We start from the raw sequence: 19,573 nt of genomic DNA on the forward strand, positions 1-19,573 counted from the left end.
ATATATTTCCTGGCACCTACTTGCTTCTTCCTCGAAGGAACTTTTCTCCAAGGCAAAGAGCATATCTTGGCTTTCCTGCATTTAATCAGAATAGGAGACATTGCCTTGGAAAATTAAGTACCCTAAGGTCAAGAACAGTCATACATATGAGCCAAAATTAATACTAAGTAAAATGATAATATATAAATATATATGTTGCATTTATTACAGACAAAAATCAACAACTTGTATGCAGCCCTGCTATAGCCTCTATATTTCTATTATTGACCTTAGGGTACTTAATTATATAGTTTTTAGGGTTACGTTTTTCCCCCTTTTGATGTTGGCATATTTGTTATTTGGGGATGATAGCTGTTTTGTAACCAGGTATATTATACTATGGATTTATTCAGCTACTCTGATGATCAGATTGCCTCTATATCAGCACAACTATTATTTTTCAGCACAAAAAGACAGAGTGATTATAATGGAAATATAGAGGCTATAGCAGGGCTGTATACAAGTTGTTGATTTTTGTTTGTAATAAATTAATCAAATATAATTACATAATATCATTTGCACTTAGTATTAATTTTGGCCCTTATGTACGTCTGCTCTTGACCTTAGGGTACTTAATTCTGTAGTATTTAGGGTTAAGCCCCCCCCTTCTGTTGTCAACATTACCTTTGTATCCAGAGGGGGCGCTCATTTAGAATCAGCTGCTTCCATCATCGGAGGATGCTTGACCTGAAACCACCTAACATTTTATGGAACCTCCCGGCGTTTTGGGATAGGACCTAGCCACCAGGGCAGCCATGTTGTTGTACCAACTACCTGTTCTCAAAATTCCAAAAAGTACCCACAGGTTCAACAAAGCCAGGGATCTGTGGTCTACAGAGGTCATCCAACTCTTTGCGAATCTCAACGTTCATTTCCAAGTAACCCCCCAGGTTACCAGTCCTTATGGCTGCAAACAATTAAATCAATACCTAGTGAATTTCAGAAGCTGGATGGAGAAGGGCTTCCATTGGTTGGGGTGTGAGGATTCATTGTCCTAGTTCCATGCCCTCTCTCTCTGATAAGCCCCCCCAAAATGACTCAACATCAGTCAATATATTTAAATAATATATACCATTTACTGAAGTCAGAATTCTTCAGAGCACAACTGGGGTTCCCTTAGAACAGAATTCAAGAGTGGAAAGCCTTGTCTACAATAAGCAAACTGTAAGACGCTGAGTGATCGAAGGCGGCAGATCTAGAGCCTGGACTTTCATGATCTTGATTCATCTTTCTTCCTGCTCATGATGTACCCTAGAAGAAAAGCCACATTGCATTCAATCACCAAGCAAATGACACTTTTATTCCTCAAAATGTAAGATCTTTCCTTCGAACATGCGTTCCGGCAATTTGTATGCATATTACTATATGCTGACGCTGTGCGGTTTGGTGAAAAAGCCTGTGTGAAAGACAAGTGATTAAAACAGGCGTGTTTTTCCCCCTTTAGGTATTAAATTCCAAATCACAGGGGCAATTGTGTCTCTTTAAAAAGTACACTTCCTTCCACTCTGGGGTAAGAGACAGCGACTACAGTCAAGATGACAGACAACAAGCAACTGAAGTCAACTGAAGAAAGGTGGGTGTTCTGAAACGACAGGTAGAAAACAGAGGTGGAACAAGTTTGGGAAAGAATGGCCTATAGGAAATTGGTGACTGAGTGATTATTGGTTTAACTAATTGGCTCTGACCTGGCTAATAACCTCCGAGGATTGGCTTCCCATCAGCCTGCGCCTGCCTGCCCCAAACTGAGTTTTGCTTTCAATATGCAGAGATATTATTCCCTAAGGGGATAGCAATTGACAGTGCAATCCTATGCAGAGTTATTCCAGTGCAGGTTAGTGTTAGACTGGGGCCGGGAAGATCCACTTAATTATGGAATTTACTGTGTGGCTTTGCGCTAGTCATTATCTCTCAGCCTAACCTACCTCACAAGACTGTTGTAGGTGGTTCTCTCTCCATTTACCCTCACATCCCTGTAAGGTAGGTTAGGCTGTGAGAGAATTACTCACTAGGGGTCACCCTGCAAGCTTCAGAGCAGGGTATGGATTCTGGCCTTCCTTGCCCCATACTGGTTATCTTGCTTCTGTGGAGTGAGGGTAAAATGGAGAGAGAACCACCTACGCCACAGAAGCAAGATAGCCGGTATGGGGCAAAGGTTGGCCTAGAACCAGGAATGTCTGAATTCAAATCCCTACTCTGATCTGAAGTTTGCTGGGTGACCCCCCCCCCGGCAAGTAATACTCTCACAGCCTAACCTACCTCACAGTAGGGTTGCCATCCTCCAGGTACTAGCTGGCAATGTCCTGCTACTGCAACTTATCTCCAGCCGATAGAGATCAGTTGCCCTGGAGAAAATGGTCGCTTTGGCAATTGGACTCTATGGCATCAAAGCCCCTCCCCTCTCCAAACCCTGCCCTCCTCAGGCTCTGCCCCCAAAAATCTCCAGATATTTCCCAATCTGGAGCTGGCAACCCTACCTCACAGGGATGTTGTGAAGGTAAAACAGGGGAGGGGAGAACCGGAGCTCTTTGGGGATTAAAATATACTAAATGAATAGGGTTGCCAGGTCCCTCTTTGCCATCAGTGGGAGGTATTTGGGGAGGATCCTGAGGAGGGCAGGGTTTGGGGAGGGGAGGGATTTCAATGTTGTAGAGTCCAATTGCCAAAGCGGCCATTTTCTCCAGGTGAACTGATCTCTATCAGCTGGAGATCAGTTGTAATAGCAGGAGATCTCCAGCTAGTACCTGGAGGCTGGCAACAATAAGAACATAAATAGGCCCTGCGGGATCGGACCAGGGCCCATCAAGTCCAGCAGTCTGTTCGCACAGAGGCCAACCAGGTGCCTCTAGGAAGCCCCCAAACAAGACGACTGCAGCAGCACCAAGACAATTCCACCGCACCCAATATATTCAGCACGCTCCTCTGATCCTGGAGAGAACAGGGATGCATCATGACCAGTCTCCATTTTCACTAGTAGCCACGGATAGCCCTCTCTTCCATGAACAGGTCCACTCCCCTCTTAAGGCCTTCCAAGCCGGCAGCCATCACCCCATCCTCTCTATGAATCACACATATAATTCCCAGTGGGTCGCCGTGTTAGTCTGTCTGCAGTAGTAGAAAAGGGCAAGAGTCCAGTAGCACCTTCAAGACTCACAAAAATATTTTCTGGTAGGGGATGAGCTTTCGTGGGCCACAGCTCGCTTCTTCATGGACCACAGCTCGCCTTCAAGACTAACCCAAATATTTTCTGGTAGGGTGTGAGCTTTCGTGAGCCACAGCTCACCATAAAGACTTAACAAAAAGATTCTCTGGTAGGGGATGAGCTTTCGTGAGCCGCAGCTCACTTCTTCAGAAAGCTCATCCCCTACCAGAAAATATTCTTGTGAGTCTTGAAGGTGCTCCTGGCCTCTTGCCCTTTTCTACTACTCACACGCATAAGAAACCCTGGACCCAGCTGCCCCCCCCCCCCAAACGAAAGGCAGCGGGGCCAGGAGGGTGTTAAACCCTGTGATCTCAGGCACGCAAAGGGTGGGGGGGGGCGGTGTTTAAAGGAGGAGGAGGAGAAGGAGAAAGGCCGGGGACTGGAGTGGTCTGCCGCAGGAGAGGCCCTCTGCCCCGCGGCTGACCTCTGCAGCAGAGCCTGCAGCCTTGCCTCGGCCGACCAGCCGGTGCGCTTGCAGGAGGAGGCGCGCCAGCCCCTTGCAGGAGGAGGCGGCGCCAGCGGCATCCCCGGGCGCGCGCGCGGGCGGCTGGCTTCCTAGCGGCTGGGCGCGTGCCCCGCTGCGCGCGTGCCTGCAGGGGGGGGGGTCCCGCCTCGCCACCCGCTCCCTCCCTCCCCGCGAGGATGGAGCCCCTTGCCCCCGCCACGCAGGAGCGGACCCGCAGCTAGAGCCGCCGCCTCCCCGGGAAGCCTGGCCGGCGGGGGCTGCTGCTGCTGCTGCTGCAGAAGAAGGGAAGAGGTGCCGGTACGGTGGCCAGGTTTGGGGGGGACGGGAGGCTTTGGGGGGCGGAGGAGGACGGGGTTTGGGGAAGGGCTTCGCTGCCGTAGAGTCCGATGGCCCAAGGGGCCTTTTCCTGCGGGGGAGCCGACCTCTGTCGGCCGGAGAGCGGTTGGAAGAGCAGATCTCCAGCTAGGACCTGGAGGTTAGCAAGTACAAAAGAGCAGAAAAAACAAGCAATTCAGTCAATGCAAAGTATGTCTTGGTTCAATTTAGGCATAGGGTTATACATGCAATTATGTAATCATTGTCTGTGCAATATTGTGCAGGAGAAATCATAAGCAACTTGTCGTTACACATGTCTGAATCCCATTCAAAGAGGGAGGACCTGGAGGTTGGCAAGCCTAGGTACCGGGTGGGGGCGAGGGAAGGGTGGTGGTGGCTGTATGAGTGTGTGTTTTCTGACGAGCCTTTTGGCTTGTGAGTGTGTGCAGCTTTAAGTGAGGGTGTCTTGTATGCTCGCAGAGTGCTGGTTGGGGGGTGCTGTGGGGTGGAGGGGGGGCTTCTCATGCGTTGTCCGCAAGGATGCAGCGGTGCTACGCAGTTGGCCTTCCAGGGGCCAGGGCTTGCTTGGTGGATGTTGAGCCGAGAGACTGCGGTGGAAAGGGTTGAGGCTGTGGAGGGGCTGTGGAGGGGCTGCCTACGCTGGGTGCCTCGATTCAGATCTGGGGGGTTTTCTCCTAGGGATTCCTGCGTGGGTGACATCTACGGAAACGTGCCGCCGGCATCTACAGAAACGTGCCGGCAGTGAACCAAACGATGTGCAGACAGAGAGCCGTGGGCAGTCATGTAAAGCCAGAGGCCAAAACCTCTAGCTGAGGTTGTGCATCGGCAATGTGTCTTTCTAAAAGAGAGACGTACGGACAGCATAAAGATATTTAGGACATGTTCCACCAGCAAAGATTTTGGCTGGCCTCGAAACTTTGTAGTGCATTGCTTTGTGTCTTTGGGGGTTCTTTATTTAGGCAGAATGCATCTTTGTTCAATTGCTTGTCACTATACGCTACTCTTTGAAAAGAACGCAAGTTGGAGAGTGCGTACAATAGTATTAATGTTCATTCATTTGGACGGAGGTTCCCGACGATTGTGTTCGTATGAGCTGAGCCACCTGCTTAGGAAAATTGAGGCCTGATGCTGCCTTCATCACCTAAAACATTGTTCAAGTCCTCCCCAAAGGCTGCCTCAGACCGTGACTGCAATTTCTGGGTACCCAGGAACATATGAAGCTGCCTTACACTGAATCAGACCCTTGGCCCATCAAAGTCAATATTGTCTACTCAGACCGGCAGCGGCTCTCCAGGGTCTCAGGTAGAGAGAGGTCTTTCACATCACCTACTCGCCTAGGCCCTTTAACTGGAGATGCCGGGTATTGAACCTGGGACCTTCTGCATGCCAAGCAGAGGTTCTACCACTGAGCCACAGCCCATCCCCAAAAAGACATGGGTACAAAAGACACGGACCTCTCCTCCAGTGGGATGTTTTTGTAGAATGTGATGGATAGTCGTGCACTTTACTTCTCGCACAAACAACACAGACCCTTCTCTGTGTAAATTCGCACATATACATTCAAAGCCGGTATCATGTGCTGTCTGTTTCACATACACATCGACATTTCTGGACATATGTCTCCCTCTTGAATGCGACCCTCTTGTATGCACTCTCTTTCTCATCTAATGAGTTCCCGTAACGTGTTCAATTAGGATCTGGAAGATGCACGTTGTCATTAGTGTCTATAAACACTAGTGCCAGACACGTGAACACATACATAGACACACAAAACAGGCGTCTGTTTCTTCTGTCCTTTTTTAAAACACGCACAGTAAGCTGTGAATGTTACCTTCCGTTGCTCCTGCTCTCTTCTGTCTCTGCTAGGCAAATAACGGTTAATTCTCCCTTTACCTTTTGCACTCAAAAACATGTGGCCCTCTTACCAAGAATGAAAGGTGCACCTGTACAAAGTGTATCTTTAAAAATAGTAGGAAGTGGTGATTGGACACCCCCCTCCCCCAGCTTGGGAATCTTCCTAAGGAGCACGCACTGGATGGCATATGAACGTGATTATCGTGGCATTCCTTTTTTGCCCGTCTGCGTCTCTGACTACAAAACATAATTGGACCTTGCAGGAGGTTGCTTTGTTCTGTTGTTCCAGATGGGTAGTTGTGTTAGTCTGTAGCAGCAAAATAAAACTGCGGTCTGGAAATCAGTCTTTAAGGTGCTCCTGGACTCCTGCTTTATTTTGATCTTTTGATCTCCTCTTGCTATGTCCTATATCTCTGCTGGCTGAGAATTGGATCGCTCTGCCCCGTGGTCTGGACACGCCAGCAGCTATGGCTCTCCCTCTTTTGTGGAGGGCCACAGTCCAGTGGTAGAGTGTTTGTTTTGCATGCAGAAGGTCTCCGGTTCAATCCCTGGCATTTCCAGTTACAGATAGTAGGTGATGTGAAAGATCTCTTCCTGAGATGCTGGAGAGCTGCTGCCAATCAGAGTAGATATAGAACAATAGTTTCACTCATTAAAAACCAGCTTCATGTCTTCTATTTCCAAATCCTATATTTCAATAAGCCCTTCTTCCCTTCTGTGAGCCTGAGCTTTTTTTACAGGCTAAAGAATGTTTTCCAGTCTGACACTATTTCATTGTGACTTACATATTGTTTTTGTCAACTAATCTGATGTTGAATGTATATTTCTCCTACTGTGTAGTTTGAACAAAGAGATGTTTACGGCTCTGTCCCGCCAACCCTGTGAACAAACAGGTTAGTACTTTAAATGGGCATGGCAACAAATGAAGATGTATTTCAGCCTATATGTCTATAGAAAGGAGGTGTATATTAACATAGCTTGCTCAGTACGTGTTTTGATAGTGGAAAGATGGTCGGCTTCTGAGCCAGCTTCATTTTTTAGCAATTCTTTAGTAAGCATTTGGAAACAAATGATCTTGTGTGGTCCTGCGTACGTAGCTGAATTTGTACTTGAGAATTGGTTGTATTTATTTTATTCCTTGTTCCAGAAGGCGGCTGTTCTAATAGTGAAGTTTAACTGCCAGATTGAGATTTCATTAAAAAAAAAAACCCCTCTCTTTTCTACAATGTTGCTTTGGCTATTTCCCACAAAGTGGCAGTCCAAACAGCTTGGGCTGTGCATTCCTTAGATTCTGCCCCGTTCCTTATGTGCAGTCTTCCAAGAATACCCTCTTTCTCCATCTGCACCCATCCAATAAAGGCATGCAGAAACATGTTCTCTGTGGTTACCCACAAACGTGCCACTCCTGTGCCCTGGAGTCCGTACTTGAGCGGAGTTTGAAATAAGCCCAGACAAATCACTAGTCCACAAACGTTTTCTTGCTGGTCTCAGTCATTTGAGGACCAGTGGCCAAAAAGAGGCAAGTTTCATAATAAATTTTAATACATATATTATAATCATAAAGAGGCAAGTTTTTTCCACTCCACAAAACTTTCCAAACTGCTACCTTGGACATGGCTCCTACTTTCTACAGGTGATCAGGCAAGGGGCTTCCTACAAGCCCACACTTGAATAAAGGGTTGCCAACCTCCAGGTTGCCCCGTGGCGCAAAGTGTTAAGCTGCAGTACTGCAGTCAAAAGCTCTGCTCACGACCTGAGTTTGATCCCGCCGGAAGTCGGTTTCAGGTAGCCGGCTCAAGGTTGACTCAGCCTTCCATCCTTCCGAGGTCGGTAAAATTAGTACCCAACTTGCTGGGGGTAAAGGGAAGATGACTGGGGAAGGCACTGGCAAACCACCCTGCAAACAAAGTCTGCCTTGGAAACGTCAGGATGTGACGTCACCCTGCGGGTCAGGAATGACCCGGTGCTTGCACAGGGGACCTTTACCTTAACCTAACCTCCAGGTGGAGCTCTCCCAAAATTACAGCTGCTCTCCTTACAACAAAGACCAGTTCTCCTACAGTAAATGGCAGCTTCAGACGGTGGAGGATGTGGCATCACATCCTGGCTGAGCTCCCTCCCTAAGCTCCTCCCTTTCCAGGCTCCACCCCTAAATCTCCAGGAATTTCCCCAGGCACAGTTGGCAACCCTACTTGAATGCATCGGGAACTATTTCCTTGTTTGAGCTAGCTTTTGGCGGCCAGGGCAAGTTGGTATAACGTCTTTTTGCGGTACTGTTTGCTATTTAGTGACTTAAAACTGTTGGCTCCATTGCTGCTTTTCAAAATGAGTTCTCGGGATGGACTGAGATAGCAATCTAGCAACACAATCCTATGCAGAGTTATATCATTCTAAAAATGGTAAAGGTAATTCCTGACCCATGGGGTGATGTCACATCCTGACGTTTACTAGGTAGACTTTGTTTACGGGGTGGTTTGCCAGTGCCTTCCCCAGTCATCTTCCCTTTCCCCCCAGCAATCTGGGTCCTCATTTTACCCACCTCAGAAGGATTGAAGGCTGAGTCAACCTCGAGCCGGCTACCTGAAACCAACTTCCGTTGGGATCGAACTCAGGTCGTGAGCCGAGCTTGGACTGCAGTACTGCAGCTTATTACTCTGGGCCACTGGGCCCCTTATGTCATTCTAGGCCCACTGAAATGGATGGGCTTAGACTGGAGTAACTGCACAGGCTTGTACTGTGGAATCGATAATTTGAGCCAAATTCTGCTTAGATCTGTGGAACCCCATCAAAGGCAGACTTTCTTCTGGTGAAATGTCAAGAATTTCACCACTCTATAGGTTAATGGATACTTTCTGGGTAGAAGACAGTAAACCGGTTAGGTATAAATGAGGACAGGACGTTGTCCCGTGCCCCATGTCCCAAACCTTTTGTAAGCCAATTACCATGTAATTAAAGTGTACAGCTGATGTGAGGGCCTGTGCCCTGCCTTTACTGAAAGGTTTGCTAGCTGGGCTTGAACTTATAAAATATGCGGTGATGTAACTGCAATTGGCAGACGCTGCATTGATTGATGAATGTGACGAGGGATATTTTATTTGTATGGCCTGCATTTCCTTTGCAAAAAGCTGTCTTAAAAGTTCCTGGATATATGCCCTCTCTGCTTTTCTGGCAGCACACAAAGCAATTGATGCATAAACTAAGTACCAACCCTTATTTACCTGTTTGCAATAATATAATAATAAGCATCAGAAGTATGCACAGCGCTGTCTCTGTTAACATAAACGAATGATAAGGCCCAACAACGGCAACCTTTTTAAACAACAGGGTGATGCAAAACTTGCTTATGTAGGCGTGATTCATATTCATAAAATGTAATTTATAGGGAAATAAGACCATTTAAGTATGCGTCTGCCAGCTCATGTGGTTTTACAGATTGCAGTAAAAACAAACTATAAGGGTACTCCAAAGTATACCCATTGAAGTCAAGTAGATAACCGGGAAACAGATGGCGAATCCCCATGTACCTAGCTAAAAATCAACATTATTGTGGTATCTGAACACCTCCCACACTTTGGTGAGTTCACCTGTGAAACAGGCCTAAAGGTAAGGAAGTGTTATGAAAGTTATTTTCACTGAACGGTAATGAGGTGATTCATCTGAATTCAAATTGAGCAGAACAGGGAAATGAACTTGAATCTCCTGTATTCTACGATGACATCCCAGTGACTGTGTCTTTCCTGTGTCACCTAATTTTTGTAAACCATGTGTAAGTGGACAAGCATACTGCACAAAATTAGCATTCTTGCCTCTCTACCAGGCCCTTTCCCCTCAGGTACAAAAGCTGTTTGTGTTCCTAATTATGAATAGTTTTGTCTAAATTCATGCTTTAGGACTCTTGTGTGCTTCTGATTTTTGTAATATAAAATTATACGAATGTGCTAACCGATGTTTCTAGTAAACTCTTTCTTTAGAGCTATGTGTTACAATAGCTGGCAGCTGTGGTGTAGTGGTTGGTGCTTTTGGCTAGACCTCTAGATCCAAATCCCCATGATACTCCCTGGTAACCTTGAGACAGTGACTCTTTCTCAACCTAACCCACCTTACAGGGCTGAAGGGAGAAACATGTATGTTAACCCCGAATCCTTGGAAGAGGGATGGGGTAGATATGTAATAAGCCATTTATTATCTGGCAGTTTTTATTCACTGGTTATTATTAGTTTTGGTTCACAAAATGGGTTGACCTGGGTTTTCCACAGAGCTAAGGAGGAAAGAAAGACCAGGGTTCTGAGCTGAAAAGGCATATTTCAGTACCAGAGCCAATCTGTTGGGGAGAGGGAGGCACTTTAGCTCTGCATCTCTGTGGTACAACCCTTTTGTCTGTCATGGACTGCAATACTAATAGGACTGCATTAGGTTTCTAGGGTTGCCAACTCAGTTGCCAACTCTAGGTTCGGAAATACCTGGAGATTTGAGGGTGGAGCCTGGGAGAGTGGGGTTTGGGGGGGGGACAGGGCCGTGGTAGAGTATAATGCCATGCAGGCCACTTTCCAAAGCAACCATTTTTCTCCAGGAGAAGTGGAATAAATGTTTTAAATAAATAAGTGATTTATGTAGTCTGGAGATTACTTATAATTCCAGGAGATCTCCAGCCCCTACCTGTAAGTTGGCAATCTACTTTTCCCCCAGTGAAGGGTGTTGTGGAATAAGTCGGTCTCACTATTTCCCACTTACCTACTTTGGCCAGTGCTAGATAACTTCAGTAGGCAGAGATGCCCCCAACAACCAACATTTCTTTAAAAACAAAAACAAACAAAACCCCTTCCTTTTGCATACTCCTGTGGAAAGATGAGAGTAGGAATTCCCTTCTTCCAAAATAAAGGATCTGACCAAAATAACTTACAAGACTCTTGGGATCTGCAGAATCTTCTAGACCATGTTACTAAAGACTTCCTGTTCTGTGACAGCGGCAGGTCTCTGCTCTCCCATTGCCTTTGAGAGTTTATTTTTATTTATTCCCTGCCCTTTCCCGGCAGCAGCCAGGCTCAGGGTAGCTTACAACAAGATGATATACATGGTAATCAATATAAAACATGAGTTTTCTCTCAGGAGGTGTAGGAACTTGCAGGACAGCAGTTAACAGCAGGAAGAATATGGCTGCTGGAATAGAACCCAAGACATTATGCATCAACCTGAGATTTTCCAGGCCTTTAACATTTTGGAGACAGTTTTAATGAGCGACTGTTCCACAGTCCTTGTTAATCATTACATCCAAGTCTTTTCATCCCGGGCGCCTTCTAAGAATCTCCCAGGGCTGAATGTTCCTTTGAGGCGTCCTTCCTTCTCACTGCACCCCCCCTGTCAAGGCCGTTTTTATTCTCAGCTGCAAACAAGTAGACATTTATAACCTGTGTAAAACCACTTAAATTTGAAATCAGGAGTATGTTAAGATATTATGCCTTAAAAATTGAAATGCAAAAAAAAAGTATTCCTTGATTCAGTAAGGAAATTAGCACTCCTTCTCCAGATAAGAACAGCCCATTTTGTAGTGGTTATTGGGATCTAACATAAGAGCCCCGTGGTGCGGAGTGGTAAGCTGCAGAACTGCAGTCCAAGCTCTGCTCACGACCTGAATTCGATCCCGACGGAACTCGGTTTCGGGTAGCTGGTTCAAGGTTGACTCAGCCTTCCATCCTTCTGAGGTCGGTCAAATGAGTACCCAGCTTGCTGGGGGGTAAAGTGTAGATGATTGGGGAAGGCAATGGCAAACCACCTCATAAATGTAGTCTGCATAGTAATCATCGGGATGTGATGTCACCCCATGGGACAGGAATGACCCGGTGCTTGCACAGTGGACTACCTTTACCTTTATTGGGATCTAAAGCTAGAATCCAGATTAGAACTTGAACTGAGTCAATAGATTTCCCCTGCTGGGTTCCCCCTCCTGCCTTAAAAATAGGCCTACCTCCTCCTGGAGACTACATTTTCACAAATTTGAGCAAGCCAATGACCTCTTTCTCTGTTTTCTTTCCTTTTTATTCTCAACTGCTTTCAACATTCTGTGCCTCTTGAGGCATGCTCAGTCCTCATCACAATTTGTGAGTTTTACTTTCTTTTAGTTGACTTACAAAGTTATGCCTTCCTGCACACCTTGGTAATCCTCCATGGATGTCGAAGCCCCTGCTTTGTCAGTGGTTGGGTTGGTACTGCTGCTTTTGTGGTAGTCGTGAACCACCCAGTTTACTATGAGATATATCACCATGCATCACTTTTGACACATTCAGCTGTGAATCATCCTTCTTTGTTTGTGAATCATCCATTATTGTCTAATAAATTGATGTCAATGCACGAGTCAACCGGCAGCTAATGTGGAGTTGCCATCTTTATTCTGGCAGGATTCATATGAATTAACCCCAATAGGAAGAGCTTTCCTCAGTATGATATCCACCTGTTGATGTGATTTTATCCTGATGATCTAAGGTTGCTCTCCCTTTCCTCCTCTAACAGGTCTTCCTTGACTTTCATAGCTGTATGACAGGCAGAAAGATGTGGAAGCCCTCTTAAGGGGGAAACAAGGGAGGGGGAAACTGTAGATTACTAGAAGAAAATCATACTGGCTCTCTAGTTATTTTCAAAAGGCCCAGATCCCCTTGGAGGTTCTATGGAGTATTCTACTAGTTCACATTCCATCAGGGCCAATTCACACAGTCGTGCAGCTGATGTTACATGATGGGGACTCTGCTTCCTAGGCATGTGGAGTACTCAAGTTGGATCAGTACTGTGTCATGTGGGGAGAAGGAGCTTAAGCTCCCACCCCACCCAATGCCATTTTAGAGTCTAGCCCTGAAATGGTCCCAGGATCTACTACTGGGGAAACTTACATGTATTGGAGAAACTTACACATAGTCATCAATACATGCAAGTTTCCCCAGTGTGGCAAATACTTCCCCTCCAAGGCCTTTCAGGTCAGGAAAATGGCACCAGGGAGGAGGCTTAAGCCCCTTCTCTCCACAGGACAGAAAAGCTCTTCAGGGTGAGGCTGTGGCTCAAGGGGTAGAGCATCTGCTTGGCATGCAGAAGGTCCTAGGTTCAGTCCCCAGATCTCCAGTTAAAAGGACCAGGTAGGAGGTGATGTGAAAGACCTCTGCTGCCAGTCTGAGGGGAGGAGCTGTGGCTCAGTGGCAGAGCATCTGCTTGGCATGCAGAAGGTCCCAGGTTCAATCCCCGGCATCTCCAGTTAAAGGAACCAGGCAAGTAGGTGATGTGAAAGACCCCTGCCTGAGACCTTGGAGAGCCGCTGCCGGTCTGAGTAGACAATACTGACTTGGATGGACCAAGAGTCTGATTCAGTATAAGGCGGCTTCATGTGTGTTCATGTGTGATACAGTTCCAATCTGAATTGAGCCCCCTTGTGCCTAGAAATTGAATTCCCAGCATGGGACTTGATGCACACATGTGATCCAAAGTCCTCGTGGCGGTTATGTGTCTGCCACTTGAGCTTTGTAATGTGTGAATTGGCAGATAATTTCCTAAAAAGGAGTTTCCTCTTTCTCATCTTGAGCAAATGCAGAACAGGGGCTTTTTGAATGAAACCAATCCCTTCACCTTCATAATGTAAGTTTTTCCTTCCTTATCTTTAGGCTTCCGGGTCCTGTACAAAATGCCAACCATTGTTGCTTTCGTTTTTCTGCTTTTAAGCATAGCTGTTATAGTTGCTATTACTCTTGTCCAGCTGAATCAAAAAGCTGTCCTTTCGCCAGGTCTGAAGGTAAGTTTCCAGAATTCACTGAATCACATGCTGTGTCCATTGTGTAATCTGAGGCAGGACTGAGCCCGAAAATCCATTTTCAGTGCCAGGGCTCAGCTCCGAAACATGCAACACAAAAATAAATACCTGGATGGATCTCGCTGACCCTTTCTACTAGTGGAGGCATTTTCCCCTGATGAGAATAAGTAGTGAAGTTTATTGTGGTTACTCAGAAACCTTCTGCTAGAGGAAAACATCTTCGCTAGTGGAACAGACCCGCAAGTTCCAACCCACTGCTTCTGAGCATGTGGAGGGTGTTTTCTATTGCCACCACGAGAAGTAACCGCAGCCTGTCCCTTTCATCTGGCATTAGAAGGAAGGACCTATATGTACTTTTGAGCTTCCTCTCATTCTGGAAATGCATCACCAACATTGGTCCTAGAAAAGCTCTTCAGGAAAATTCCCTAGGAAAATGTCAACGTTGGTTACTCAGGGCCAAACTAGATGTTAAGGTGTCTGTGGGTCATACTTGTGGATGCCGACACGGTTTCAGAGCTGAACTTGGCCGTTAAAAAGAATGCCACAAGGGCAGTGTGGCAGGATCTGGCAATCTTGTCCTCCCTCATGACTTTTCGAGTTCTGAAACAGCTCCCTGGGTCTGTGACAACCCCTCCCCCCAAACTTGGTTCTGAAGTTATACTGCCCTTGCATGGCATTTGATGTGGAGTATAAAACTAAGCATCCTGAAACCCTTCGTATAACGTCCCCCCAAGTTTCTAGACCTTATGGCTGTAAAGATAGCTTTAAAATTCTGTGAGCAGTGCCTAGTGAACTACGGAAATTGTCAAGGTTGCTGAGTAGGATTTGGAGAGATGAAGCTTCAGTGTCATCTACAGCCCTCGCCTTCCTCCCTGCCCTAAAAAAAATGCATGTTGAATGAAGACCTATAAAAAGGATACCTGGAAAGTGACCTAATTCTTACGGCTTTGGTCAGAGGCTATTGCTCCTTGGTTATCTCCCCTACAGTTAGGGAACCTCTGGCAACCTTGGTTGGGTGGCCAAAGTGTCGTGTCAGGTGTGATGCTGGGTTGTGGCTGCCCAGGGGCAAGGAGGGGGTTCCCTTCAAAAGTTGGGAATGCCTCTCTGAAAAAGCTCGGAGTAAAAAAAAAAAAAAAAACTAAGCAAGAAGAGGTCTCTTAATCTAAACAGCAGTATCCAATGAAAGGGTTGCCTACTTACCTACAGCTTTTTCTTGAGAGTTAGTGTGGTACAGTGGCTAGAGTATCAGACTAGGATCTCAGAAACCAAGTTCACTTTGCCATTATCCACTTTGCCTTTAAAACTTGCTGGGTGACCTTGGGTCCATCCCACACACTCAGCCTGAGTTACTCACCTGGTTGTTATGAGGATAAAATGTAGGAGAGGAGAACAATGTAAGCTGATTCGAGTTCCCATTGGGGAGAAAGGTAGGGAATAAATGAAATAATTAAATAAATACTTATCATCAGCATCAGTTTATCCAGTCATTTGATCATTCCCCAAGATGGCTAACAAAAGTTTCCGCAATATGATTTAATTTTTTTTAGGGGGAAAGATTAAAACCCTATGTAGACAAATAAAACACAGCATAGCAACATAGGATGAGGTCACTATTGAGAAGATCTCTGTGGACAGTTAGATGCCTAGAAGTCTCAAAGGCTTACAGCCTCTATTGAAAGACATCTCTTGGGTGTGTGTGTCTTTCTCAAGGAGCTAAGCTAGAAGGGTGTAACTGCTGGCTGGTTAGGACATGTTGACAGTCTTAACCTTCTCCTTGCTGATACCAAGGGAGAAGAATCCAGGAAAGGAAAATATTTATGGGATACGTTCTGTTTACTTTGAGGTGATAAAAATCTGCACAACTCTTGTTGAAATAACAGTATTTAAGTAGTGGAAACCAACATAGTGTGATGATATCTCTGGAAAAAGGCCTCAAGGGGTTTACTGAGTATGGTGCTACCTGGAAGTGGCCTACTTGGTCTCCCACCAAACATAGTATAATTCTGACTGCTCGACGCTGGTGAAACAATGTTCCCAAGTGTCATACTTGAGCCAACACTCAGCTGATTCCCTATGAAGGCCTTGTTTTCCACTCACCGAACACTCATATTACATGCTCAACGATTGCTGTGGTCAGGGAGGTGCAAGAGAGTGCACCATCTCTGCTAGAGTACCATTTTGCTCCACCTACTTTTTGTTGTTACTTTTTTTAAAGGTCCTTTAATTTAGGACAGTGGTGTCAAACAAAAGGCCCGGGGGCTAGATCCGGCCCCTTGAGAGCTCTTATCCGGCCTGTGAGCCAGCTGAGGCAGCCACCTCATCCAATCCTGATCTGGGCTGGTGAGGCATGGCCTGGCCAAGTGACATTTATATTATATCCGACCTTCGTAGCAATTGAGTTTGACGCCCCTGATTTAGGACATATCCCTGACTTGGACAGCCCAGGCTAGCCCTATCTCATCAGATTTCAGAAGATAAGCAGGGTCGGCCCTTGCTAGTATTTGGATGGAAATACCAAGGAATACCAGGGTCGTGATGTGGAGGCAGGCAATGGCAAACCACCTCTGAAAGCCCCTTGCCCTGAAAGCCCTACAGGGTCTCCAAAAGTCAGTTGTGACTTGATGGCACTTTCCACCACAGCCTCCGTTTAAAGTATTGGAGGTTCTTTTTAGAATAGGAACATTTTTTACTTAAAAGATCCTGTATGGGTGGTCCCTACCCCCACCCCAAGTGGCAGTGCTCCTGACCTGACCAGCTTTGCCTTGGTGGAGAGTGAATGTTTCACTCTTGTCATGATTAAATCATCTAGGAAAACAATGTCTCTTTAGAACATTTATTTATTTTTACTTTATTTAATTTATACCCTGCCCTTTCCCAAGCAAGTTGGGCTCAGGGCTGCTTCCAACAGATAATACATACAGATTTAATATATAATATGGGTTAAAACATAGAATTAAAACTATAATCACACACTTACGTTAAAAGATGACGTTCTAATATTGTACCTGCTATATAATACAGATTTTCCTTAATGGTGAGTTGGTTTGTAAATGTTTACAGAAAGGTGACCACAGTGCCCATACATCTGCAGGTCCTCCAAGGGGTTGAGAAAGGAAGAAAAAAAACAGGGGAAAAGGGAACCAAGGAAAGAAAAAGAAACAAGGGAAGGAGAGGGAACACATGAAGCTGCCTTATACTGAATCAGACCCTTGGTCCATCGGCAGTGGCTCTCCATGGTCTCAGGCAGGGGTCTTTCACAACATTTACTTGCCTAGTCCCTTTAACTGGAGATGCCGGGAATTGAACCTGGGACCTTCTGCATGCCAAGCAGATGCTCTACCACTGAGCCACAGGGGAGGGGAGGGGGAAAGGAGAGGAGGGAAAGGGAAAGGTGCCCTAATGTGGATGGCCCAGGCTAGCCTGATCTCATCAGATCACGGAAGCGAAGCAGGATCAGCTCTGTTTAGTATTCAGATGGGAGCCCAACAAGGAAGTCCTGGGTTGCTACACAGAGGCAGGCAATGGCAAACCACCTCCGAATGGGGTTGCCATGAATTGACTGCCACTTGACAGCACCTTCCACCACCACTACCACCGCATGGCAGAGGGCCTGAAAAGGGATAAGGGACCAACTTGAGCAGGTTATTATTTATTTTAGGAAAGGCAAAAGCTTCTGAACTCCCTAGTAACCGTTCTTCTGAAGTGCTTGTGTTTCATACACAATGAAACATGAACATACACTCAGGTTTAATAACAGGGTGATAGAAGGACTCACCAATTCTACATTAATTTGTTCCATCCGCCCCCCCACTGGCAGCCCACCTAATGAGAATGGCTCAGAATGAAGAGGTCCAATAGCTGACCATTTTGCAGGATTGCTCTAACTCCTTGCAAACCAGCTCACATTGCATTTCTTTTTATGGTGTTCATTCCAGATACAGCCACTCGGCGAGCTTCCCAGGTGTTATAGAAACGCTGTCATAGACTGGATATTCTGCAGTGGAGGATAGTTTGATGTGTCACCAATGGATTATTTTTAACTGAATAAACAGTGGGTTTGAGGATAAGCGTTGTTTCAGTTTAACATAGTCTGTCTGAATTTTTTTTTTTTTATAATGGTGAGGCTGTATGGGAATGTTCAGCCGCCTTGTTCTTATATTACTGGTTAATGTATTGCTTGTTGTGCCAAAATACCTTTTTGCTAATTTAGAATAAATCCCATTTAATATTAAGCATGTTTATAAGAGCACAAGTGTTATAATGCTCTTGAGTTATATCTCAGTTGCAAATTTCCAAAGCAAGAACACTGGCCAGTTTTAGCCTCTGGGGTCCCAAGAGTCAAGCTTTTGCCTGCAGTTTTTCAAAAGCCAGAATGACTTCACTTTGCTGGACTTGCTGTTCTTGGTTTCAAACCTATTGGATAGATCTGAGGCATTTTAATTTCTCTCCCTGGAATTAATGAAGGATGCAGGAGTGTGGGCGCTTTCAGGCACCGGGGCTTTGTGACTCATTCAGATCTTATGAAATGAATTTCAAAGCTGAAAGGAAGGTCAAAAGTCACATAGTGAAAGATTTAGGATGGAACTACTACTCATAACAATGACAGACCCATGTCCAAATGCAGATCACCTCTTTCTTCTCTCCCCACCCCCCATTCTTAGACCAAGGTCTTGAACAATAAAACCATAAAACTTAAATAAGACCCATCTCTAAAAACACCTCCCTTCGACTCTTCTCTGCAGCCTCCAAAAAACAAGCAACAAAATAAGTACGCTGAGGGTCAGAATCTTCTAAGAGGAACTGAACCTTTTGCTCCAGAGTTGCTCGAGAAAACGAGGACCATTTGTTAAAACATGGCATAATCTGGGACCTTAGAGAAACTATACTAAAAAGAGCCTGTGTGGCATTGTGGTTAGAGTGTTGAACTAGGAAGAGTGCAGAGAATATGAATAGTGAGAACTTTTTCTGCCTCTCCCGTAATACTTGGACATGGAAGGTGATGGGCAGTAGACTAAGGACTGACAAAAAGACATACTTCTTCAAATTACTGCTGGTCACCATGGCATGTTTTTTTTCCAGTTCATTGAGCTGCCTTGTGCCACAGGAATCTCTTGCAACCCAGTGAATGTGGAATTCAGTTCCACATGATGTGGCAAGGCTGTGAAAGCTTAGACAGCTTTCACAGAGCAATTGATAGAGAATCGATCCTTTAATAGTGATTAGCCATGATGGCTAAATGGAGCCTTCATCTTCAGAGGCAGTCTACCTCTGAGTACCCTTGGGACAACCAGAGGGAGGCTTTAGCCTACATGTTCTTCTTGTGGTTCTTCCAGGCTCATCCAGCTGGCCAATATGGGACATAGGTGGCCAAATTAGATGGATGTTTGGTCTTGACTCTTATGTTCTTATGGGTCTGCTGGTAACCTGTGTAATTCTGCCCTTAGAACCTAAGAATCCTACATAAGGTGGGACAGGGAGGGGAAATTCCTAGGAAAAGTGCTTGGTGGTTTGCTGAAGTCACTAGTGGAGGCATATGGGGGGGGGAAGGGAAGACCTGAGATATTGTCTTCACTTTTACCCAAATTATCTCCCCATCTTAGGGACCCACTCTTCCTGTCTAACCATACACACTTTCAACAGTACAGAACTGTACATTTTCAAAAGTTTTTATTTCTGATAAAAGAAAACAGTGGCCTTGCTCAACAAAATTCTTGTGTGATGCCTCAGGATTCAGGTTAATGCCAGGGGAGATTATTAGACCGATACAATAGTAGTTTCTGTTGACTTGATGACAGGCCGCATAGTCTTTTTTCCCAGCCACAAATCTGAACGAGAGATAGCCTGTGTTTGGAAAGGAGGAGGAGATGGAGATTCCCAGAGCGCTCTTGATTTAATC

At 45.7% G+C, this 19,573-nt stretch overlaps 1 protein-coding gene across 1 annotated transcript in view; it reads left to right on the forward strand.

The window, feature by feature from the left end:
- The first annotated feature begins 1,560 nt into the window (after nucleotides 1–1,560).
- The window catches only part of ENTPD3 (ectonucleoside triphosphate diphosphohydrolase 3), a 30,085-nt gene continuing 12,072 nt past the window's right edge, over nucleotides 1,561–19,573 (forward strand). The window contains exons 1-3 of the mRNA XM_056857709.1: nucleotides 1,561–1,612; nucleotides 6,735–6,787; nucleotides 13,532–13,659. Of these exons, the coding sequence (XP_056713687.1) occupies nucleotides 1,575–1,612; nucleotides 6,735–6,787; nucleotides 13,532–13,659 (219 nt within the window). The 5' untranslated portion in view covers nucleotides 1,561–1,574. The remainder of the gene's footprint in view (nucleotides 1,613–6,734; nucleotides 6,788–13,531; nucleotides 13,660–19,573) is intronic.

Source organism: Euleptes europaea, chromosome 11, assembly GCF_029931775.1.
Source record: "Euleptes europaea isolate rEulEur1 chromosome 11, rEulEur1.hap1, whole genome shotgun sequence".
Taxonomy (NCBI): Eukaryota; Metazoa; Chordata; class Lepidosauria; order Squamata; family Sphaerodactylidae; genus Euleptes; species Euleptes europaea.